The sequence below is a fragment of the Herpailurus yagouaroundi genome, unplaced genomic scaffold (genome assembly GCF_014898765.1).
Source record: "Herpailurus yagouaroundi ecotype Mexico unplaced genomic scaffold, PumYag 161, whole genome shotgun sequence".
Taxonomy (NCBI): Eukaryota; Metazoa; Chordata; class Mammalia; order Carnivora; family Felidae; genus Herpailurus; species Herpailurus yagouaroundi.
In genome coordinates this window covers 11,303,868-11,312,736 of record NW_024412402.1, presented here as the reverse complement: position 1 = coordinate 11,312,736, position 8,869 = coordinate 11,303,868, and the positions used below count along the sequence as shown (strand labels likewise).

At 54.6% G+C, this 8,869-nt stretch overlaps 1 protein-coding gene across 8 annotated transcripts in view; it reads left to right on the top strand.

Moving 5' to 3' along the window:
- USP2 (ubiquitin specific peptidase 2) overlaps positions 1-8,587 on the top strand; it is a 25,190-nt gene extending 16,603 nt beyond the window's left edge. For 7 of the 8 annotated variants that reach the window (XM_040483306.1, XM_040483300.1, XM_040483302.1 and 4 more), the window contains 11 exons: positions 3,789-3,839; positions 4,331-4,454; positions 4,638-4,749; positions 4,852-4,962; positions 5,138-5,202; positions 5,422-5,525; positions 5,609-5,689; positions 5,842-5,920; positions 6,139-6,246; positions 6,422-6,542; positions 6,816-8,587. In XM_040483306.1, coding sequence (XP_040339240.1) covers positions 3,789-3,839; positions 4,331-4,454; positions 4,638-4,749; positions 4,852-4,962; positions 5,138-5,202; positions 5,422-5,525; positions 5,609-5,689; positions 5,842-5,920; positions 6,139-6,246; positions 6,422-6,542; positions 6,816-6,903 — 1,044 coding nt within the window. In that variant the 3' untranslated portion in view covers positions 6,904-8,587. Of the gene's footprint in view, positions 1-116; positions 446-3,788; positions 3,840-4,330; positions 4,455-4,637; positions 4,750-4,851; positions 4,963-5,137; positions 5,203-5,421; positions 5,526-5,608; positions 5,690-5,841; positions 5,921-6,138; positions 6,247-6,421; positions 6,543-6,815 lie in introns of those variants that run through there. The other variant, XM_040483307.1, reaches the window with a different exon arrangement.
- The last annotated feature ends 282 nt before the right edge of the window (positions 8,588-8,869 follow it).

Here is an 8,869-nt window from a genome sequence, read left to right as displayed (position 1 = left end):
GGAGCCCCGGCCCCGCCCCCGGCGCTGACGTCGTGGGGCCCGAGGCGCCGGCGGGGCCGCCAGTCAGCCGGAGCGCGAGAGAGCCGGGTGTCGGGGCGGTTGGCGGCGAGCGCGGGGGAGGTTGAGGCGAAGGAGCGCGCGGTCGGCCGGCCGGAGCGGTTACCGCCGGGCGCCGCAGACGGTGTCCTGTGGCGGCCTCGCCGGCCTTGGCGTCCGGGCCGCGGCACCGCGCGGTCCTCCCCCGCGCCCCCTTTGCCAACGTTAGGCGTGGGGCCGAGCCCGCCGCCTGCCCCCCAGCATGCGCACCTCGTACACCGTGACCCTGCCCGAGGATCCCCCCGCCGCCCCCTTTCCCGCCCTCGCCAAGGAGCTGCGGCCGCGCTCCCCGCTCTCCCCCTCCCTGCTGCTCTCCACCTTCGTGGGGCTCCTGCTCAACAAAGCCAAGGTACGCGGGGCCCCCTTTCCGGGACCCCCACGCCGAGGGCCTAGGGTTCCGCCTCCTCCCCGGGACGCCCACCCACCCCCCCGCCCCCATCTGCCGCGCGCGCCCCCGGCCTGGGGGACCGATTCTTCCCAGCCCCCGCCCCTCCTTTCCCAGTTTCTCCCGGCAAGGAATGCCCCCTCCCCAGGTGATCTCAGGCTTACTCGCGGCCCCCTCCCCTTGTTGAGGTCCCAGGCCGAGCCCCCCTCCTCCCCTCCCTCTTGGAGACCCCGGCACCAGGTGGCCCCTGGGCTCTTAATTCCTGGCACCTCTCAGGACAGGTGCGGGAAAGCGTAACCTTGACTGGCTCTCGCTGTGTGAGGGAACCGGCGGCACGCTGGACTCTGCGCGTGTGACTCCTCCAAGACCAAAACCCGGCAAGAAAGGCTGGTGGGAAAGGAGCCGCCTCCCCCTCACTGATCCCAAAGGGCGCTCTCCCAAAGGGTTGGTAACGGGGGTCCTTTGACCCCCGTGAAGGGCAGAGGAGTCGCAGACAGGTGAAAGAGGGCAACTTCCCTTTTCTTCTCGGCCGTCCCCAGTTCTGCTCAGTGGGCACTGGGTCCCTCAGATGAAGTAGCCACCACCCGCCCCCGGGGTAATGCTGGGGCTAGAAGCTGGGCACTGCCCCCTTGGGGAAGGGAGAAGGGGCCAGAGCTTGACAGATCTTATGTAACAGGCACCAGCTCCACGAGTTGGCAGTGCGTGCCCTGCCCCGTGCCAGGGCCACACCAGGCTCCTTGGCCGCAGCCAGGACTCATGGCTGACACTCGTGGCACAGGTGAAGTAAGCAGGAAAGCCCTTTAGCGGGGTCTTGAGTGTGAAGACACAAACCTCCATCAGCCTTGCTTATGTGACCCATAAGCCTGTGCTTCTGTATCCCCAGATGTTTCTGCCCCATTAACCCAGAGCGGGCTCTTGCTGAGCCCCCTGCCCCTTCGCGGAAGGTGAATGCTGCCTGTTTACTAACTGCGGAGGTGGCGTCTACTTTTCAGAACTGCGGTTGCTACTAAGTCAAGCTTAGGTTGGCTGATGGCTCATTTCGAGGAAGTTCTTGATCCAGACTTTCTCAGGTCTTGGCATATGAGCTCCACATTAGCAGCTGGAATCCTTTCCTTGTCTCCCGCTGGGTGAGAGGCTCTCGCTGGGTGGGGGGTCTCCGGGTCCAGCCTCTCCCGGTCAGCCCTGAGGTAGGATTGTTTTCCCCATAAGAAAGGTCACTCCTAGGACATTTTGTTCTCTCTGGAATGGAAAGTGCTGACTTTCCCCGGAGCTCCTGATTTCCTATTCATGGCAGAAGAATATCTGGCTGGGCACAGAACAGCCCTGCTCTCCCCTCCACTCCCACCCCCAGACTCCTGTTATCCAACAGCCTTCTACACAGAGCGCTTAGAAATTGGCAAGTAGTTTTGCACTCAGGAAATTTCAGACAGAGGCACGACCTACCCCCCACCCCCTACGAAAAGGAAAACTAACGGAGGGTCTAACGAAACCTTAAAGGAGCCTTCCCCATGTCTGCACCGGCTAGGCCATTGGTAGGGTTAGATCAAGAACCGTAACCACAGGTGATGATGTGTTCTTGACCCTCCCTTTGCTGGGTCAGAGTTAAAAGTGTCAAGGCCACAGAAGTGCCTCCAGTTTTCCATTGCCCCTCCCCCATTAGTACTAAGTGACTACTGTCTCCGCTGAGGGCCCACCTTGATGGACCTTGACATGATCACCAGTGGTAGAATGTTTTGCTTCTACAGCTCCTTTAGACAGGTGTCGTCTGAGGCACAGGGGGTAAGAACTAACAAAGCGCTGCCAAAAATAGGAGTAAGAGTGGCTGTTGGGGGAGGGAAGAGTGGGTATCCTTTTGTGGACGGGCTTTAACGTTTAGTTCCAAATGGGCAGTGGGGAATCCTTCTCCGGGCTTCCCTGAAAATGCTGATAAGGTCTTTGTCCAGGGAATTATCTCTGTTGTGGCCCTCATACTGGAACATCAGGGTTTAGACTGTCAGGTAAGATTTAAATTTGTGTTTGGGGCCATATACTTCCAGTGCTGGCTGAGGATGCTTCTGCCCACCTGCTGCCAATAAGCTTTCCTCTCTAACTGCAGGTGGAAACCAGGTCTCTCTTCTGAGTATATTTCCTTCCCTGTTAGTGTTAGACCTGGTAACTAGGAAGGAGGGATCCACTTCCTTGTGGGATCAGCAGGGCAGTTCCTGAGAAAAGCCCTCCTTCAGCCTGCCTCTCCCCACCCCCTTGAGCTGACAACCTCATGGGCTTTGAGCTGCTGACAGCCTCAGAGGCTGTCAGCACACAGCATGAGTAATTTTAGCTGAGTTATTTCAGGCTCCTGTTCTGATCAGGGTTGAGCTGGCCCCACGCATGCCCCAGTCAGTGTTGCTCCAGAGTTGCCGGCTCCCGCGTCCCCTCCCGGAGAGAGGGGGTGGCAGGCTCATCTGCGCACTGTGTCTTTAACCCTTTGAGCCCAAATGTTTTCTGACTCCTTAGAGGTAGGGCCGGAATTAGCCAAGAGAGCTGGACAGACAATACTCACAGTCCTCGGCCTAGCAGCTGCCTCGCTCCAACCCCCTCACCGGCCTCCACAACAAGGACAAGAACCAGAGTGGCACCTTCAGCCAGGTGCTTACCTCTGTGTGGCCACAGTCTGCCATCAGAAGTGTTCCCAGCCAGTGACCAGTCAGGATGCTGAAACCTGAGCCAGGCAGGGAGGACTCTCCCAGGCTGTAATCAGCCTTTAGGAGCTGAGCTCAGCTGGAAGGAATCCCACCTGTCTCCCGGCAATTCAGGATGGCAGGCCAACTTCGGTTTTCCCCAGCTGAAGATCCGACTCGCTTCAGATGTTTTGTCATTGAGCATTTCAAGACCTCCTTGAAGTGCCTGTTATGACAGCTGCTTCATGTTTTGGACATCTACGGGCAGAAAAGTGGGTCATTGGAGATAAGGCCTGGATTTGGGACCTGGAGTTCCTTGTAGCCGCAATCAAATACACAAGTTCCTAGTCTCTCATTCTAATCTCCAGCCTCCAGTGTGGCAGAGAATGAAGAGTAATATAGGGATGGGGGGGGGGGGGGGACACATCTCAACAAAAGAAAGCCCTGAAGAATATTTTTGCTGTTTGTTGAAAATGACAGGCATCCTTCAACCCTCTTTCTTACCACGTACATAGTCTAAAGTTGAAGAGAGAATAATGTGTGTGCCTGATGCTCATGGCTCCGACTGGCAGAAAAGTGCCCGGGAGAGCCTACCCCAGGCCCAGCCTCTCTGCCTTCAGTCTCATACGCCATGTGTTCTTTGCTTACAGAATTCTAAGAGCGCCCAGGGTCTGGCTGGTCTTCGAAACCTTGGGAACACGGTGAGCTCTTCCCAGCCCACTTCTTTCCTGAGGCCACCCCCTCCTGTTCCACCTGGGACCACCTAACCAGAGTTCCCTCCCAGCTCCTGCTGACTCCCCATCCTCTAGGCCCGTTGAAATGTGCCCTTGTGGCCAGGGCTTTGCCTCACTCTTCACCCCGAGCAGGAAGCACTGCTAAAGGGGAGTTGCCCTCTTCACTGTCAGCTACATTCCTGGATCCTTCTCCTGAGGGACATCCATCACTTCCCACCCACTTCTGCCCAGCTCACCCACACCCGTTTGTACGTCTCTATGGTAAATAACCAGTTACGCCACCTCTGCCGGCAGTGGGAATCTGCCTCACTGCACCCCTTTCACTTGCGAAAAGAGGAACTTGAGGCTGTGGGAGGGTTCGCTTCAGGAGTAGATGAACCAGAGGGCCTTTGGTACTGCGTGAGTAGACACGCATGACAGGGGCCTCTCTCCGCTGATGGTCTGATGATCTCTTGCAGTGCTTCATGAACTCCATTCTGCAGTGTCTGAGCAACACCCGGGAGCTGAGGGATTACTGCCTCCAGAGGCTCTACATGCGGGATCTCAGCCACGGCAGCAGTGTCCACACAGCCCTCATGGAAGGTGAGGAGCCCATCCGCGGACACTTTCTCCGTTCCACTACCATACTCCAGTAGATGTGTTTTCTAAGTATCCGTCCTGTTTTTCTTCCTTTAGCTGCTTTTTGGTGGGATTCTAGTTGGAGTTTCTTCCAGAAAATGTCTCACCTGCCCTCCGTGCCCCCTCTCTACCCTCTCCTTCCTGTAGAGTTTGCAAAACTAATCCAGACCATATGGACTTCATCCCCCAATGATGTGGTGAGCCCATCTGAGTTCAAGACCCAGATCCAGAGATACGCCCCGCGCTTCGTTGGCTATAAGTAAGAGCCTTGCAGACATGTCCTCTCCGGGGTGGGAGTCGGCCCCAGCAGGTCGGTTCTTAGAACGAGAGGTGTTGCTCACTCTCTTTTCTTTGGACTCAGTCAGCAAGATGCTCAGGAGTTTCTGCGCTTTCTTCTGGATGGGCTCCACAACGAGGTGAACCGGGTAACAGTGAGGCCTAAGTCCAACCCTGAGAACCTCGATCATCTTCCGTAAGTAAGAGGAGAAGGCCATAGGAAAGAAACCCTTCGTGAACTTGTGATCTTTTGCTGACTACTTTGGGGTTAATAATTTGGAGAGAATTCTTAATATTAAGGATTTAGATCGATGGATCCTTAAACTTCTCGTGAGCTCTGACCCAGTTGTCTCCCTCTCTCTGGTTCCTAGTGATGATGAGAAAGGGCGACAGATGTGGAGGAAGTATCTAGAACGGGAAGACAGTCGGATTGGGGGTAAGTGCGTGAATGGGAGGAATGCCTGCTCTCCCCCTCAACTGCTTTTGCCTGAGTAGAGAATGAGCATGAAAAGCCCTAAGAATCACCCTCCCAGGGAACCCTCTTTCTGCCCAGTGGCCCACGGACAGAGTCAGGAGCGCTGAGAAGGGACGCAGCCCAGAGAAGACGTGTGCTCCTTCTCCGGGTTTAAGCTTCGCTGTCCCGTCTCTTCTGCAGATCTTTTTGTTGGGCAGCTAAAGAGCTCCCTGACGTGCACTGACTGTGGTTACTGCTCTACAGTCTTTGATCCCTTCTGGGACCTCTCCCTGCCCATCGCTAAGGTATGTGCCCCTGTTGCCCCACATTGGAAACTCCCACTCTTATCTTTTCACGTCATCGACCTGTGACTTTTTGTCTCTTCCAGCGAGGTTATCCTGAGGTAACTTTAATGGACTGCATGAGGCTCTTCACCAAAGAGGATGTGCTTGATGGCGATGAAAAGCCAGTAAGTCCCCCTTCCGCGAGAGCAAGAGCACGCATACAAGAGACCTCTCTGGGAAAGACCTGTCACCGGCAGATCGAGCCCAGGAGTTGCGGGTCGCGGCCTGTTAACTTCTCTCCCAAGTCCTCTGTAGCTCTGTTTGTCGTGTCTTTCAGACATGCTGTCACTGCCGAGCCAGAAAACGATGTATAAAGAAGTTCTCCATCCAGAGGTTCCCAAAGATCTTGGTGCTCCGTATCCTTAAACTTCCCCCTTGGCAGGGCCTTGCCTTCAAAGAGTGACTGGGGGCCTAAGTGAGGGCGAACAGAGTAGGAAAAAAGGAAACTTGGTAGACTTTCCTTTCCCTGTTTGCTCTAATGCTTCTGAGAAGCGCATCGCCCTCTTAGGACCCAGTCTCCTTTACTGTGACTACTCTTGCCACCCTGTCTGTCCTTGACTCACATCAACACCAGATCTGAAGCGGTTCTCAGAATCCAGGATACGAACCAGCAAGCTCACAACATTTGTGAATTTCCCACTAAGAGACCTGGACTTGAGAGAATTTGCCTCAGAAAACACCAGTGAGTATTCTGAGCTGGAAGGGCGGAAACAAGGTACAGGTGCCTAAAATCCAGATGGGAGGCCAAGAGGTAGAAGGAAGCTGCTGAAGAGTGAGTTTTGAAAATCAGGAATAGAGGCCAGGCCAGGTGGGAGAGAAATGCCCTGGGGGCCTGAAACCTCGTATTTCCTCCTCAGACCACGCTGTTTACAACCTGTACGCTGTGTCCAATCACTCTGGAACCACCATGGGCGGCCATTATACAGCCTATTGCCGGAGTCCAGTGACGGGCGAATGGCACACTTTCAATGACTCCAGGTGAGACAGAGGTCTCAGGGTTCCTGGCTGTCAGACACCTGTACCTCACCCATCTGTGTGGCTTCCACTTGACTGCAAAAGGTCAGAACCAAAAGGCCGTGTGATATATACGAGCCCGCTGCGCATTTGCAGAATTTCTAGAAGACGAGAGAGGTTGGCTTTGGGGGCACAGTAGGGAGAGAAGCAGCGGGCCCTCACGACTCCCTCAGCCACTCAGTTTGTGTCCAGTGGCCCACTCACCAGGGCCCTGACTTTTCCCTGCTCTCTCCACAGCGTCACACCCATGTCTTCCAGCCAAGTGCGCACCAGCGACGCCTATTTGCTCTTCTACGAATTGGCCAGTCCACCCTCCCGCATGTAGCAGCAAGGAGCTACATCCCTGTCTCCCTTTCCTGTGGTGGCCCCACACCCTAAGTTTTTTTTTTTTTTAAGACAAAAAAAAAAAAAATCCTGACAAATAAGAGAAAAATAAAGTAAACTAAAGCTGCCGAGCAGGAGTTGCTGCAGCCTGGTCAGGGTCTGGAGCGCGGAGCCAGGAGCCCCTGAGCCATACGCGGCACGAAGATCGACAGGACACAGAGCCCGGAGCCAGCACAGTGTCCCCTCGGCTTCTCTTGTTTGCGTTTTTAAGCTTGTGGTTTTTTCCTGTGTGTAATAAACAACAGCGGTCTGTGGGGAGAAGATCTCGTCCTCTTGGTGCCCTTCCAGCCCCCGTTCCTCCCGAGAAGATAGCGCCCTCTGGAGCCTGCTGGGAGGATCGCCGCCTGGGAGCCCCGGCGCCGGAGCCTGGCACCTGTCTTCGCCTGGACCCTGCTCACCAGTCCAGAAGCAAGAAAAACACCCATGAGCCAAGAGCCCTCTTAACGCTGCTATCTCCAGGGAGACAGACAAGGGGATGACTTTTAAAAAAGCTGATTTTGGTTTTTAAAAGCCCAACTTTTTTTTTTTTTTTTTTTTTTTTTTTAATTACAATAACTAAAGCTTGCAGACTGGAGATGCTCTCCTTCACACTTCTTCACAGCTGGGATGTTATGCTGGTCATTTTTTTTTTTTTTCTTCAAATACAGCTTTTCTAATGCTAGCCCCCAGTGGTGCTAGGTGGGCGTCGGCCAGGCCCTAAGTACAGCCACAGTAGACCCGGGATCTAACAAGTTTTTGTTTTTGTTTTTGTTTTAATGTTTTGGATGGAATCTAGTTGCCTCCAAGAATTGTGCCTTATAGCATTTGGGGACCAGGGGGTAACTGCCCCTCCCTGAAATATCCCTCAGCCTCTTCCCTTTTCCCCAGTGCCGTGTTCAAACCCGCTGGGGGAGATGGGGGTCGTGCCCGTAGCCCCTGGCTTGTTTTACATCGCAGTGAGGTGAAGAGGAGAGTAGGTGGAAGGAGATTTCTTACGGTAGTGTATCAAGTTTTTCCTGCCCACTTCCTCTAAGCCACCCCTGGTCTACTCCCCAGCTGTTTGAAGGATAGCACAAGCCCCTTATCCCTAGAACTTCTCTCACCTTTAATTTATTCCCTCTTAATGTGCTTCTTCTTCCTGACCTTCATGCCCCCACCCCGTCTCAGAGCCTCCTAGACATAGGCCCTTTGGACCGAGTTTCTCAGGGATGCCCATGCCACCCCTCAGCCCCTCTTGGCATCGGTCGTCAGTCCCACCCCAGGAGCTGGAGCCTGGGTGTCTGGGGACATCTTGCCTCAGCCGTATGATTCTTTTCCCACGGGCGTGATTTTGCCCTGAGTAGTTCTGGACAAAACTCGGTGCTGTCCCGGAGAGTAAGCCGTCCGGCACCAAGGCACGGAGCTCTGTGCATCCACGCAGGTGGGCCCAGCTTGTGCCCCTTGGAGCCCGAAGCTTTCCAATGCTCCCAGGAGGCATCAGAGAGAGACGCCCCAAGTTTAACTGGCCTGACCCCCTTCCCCAGGGAAGCCCTGTGAACCTGAGCCAAAGGGCTGGTGTGCACTTGTTTACTGTGTAAGCAAGAGTAGAAGAATGTCTGATGTACAGTGGAACCTTGTACAGAATAAATAATAGCTTTGAGAAAGAAGTTGGTAAGTGACGGCATCTTGATTTGGGAAGGGTCTGCACCCAGGAAGAGCTGTGAGCCTGTTAGTCGCCACATGTTTTACTGCTACCACCAGACTGTAAATTCCAAGTTCCTGAAAAAGTTGCCCACTTTTCAGTCTAAACTTCCCAACTCTACAAAACTGAAATAGTGCACGTTTTGAATGCTCTCACCCGTATTCACCGATCAACATTTTGCCAGGCTGGCTTACATATACTTTGTTCTTGGGGGCCAAACACGTAGTGGTGAGGTGCCCTCACCACC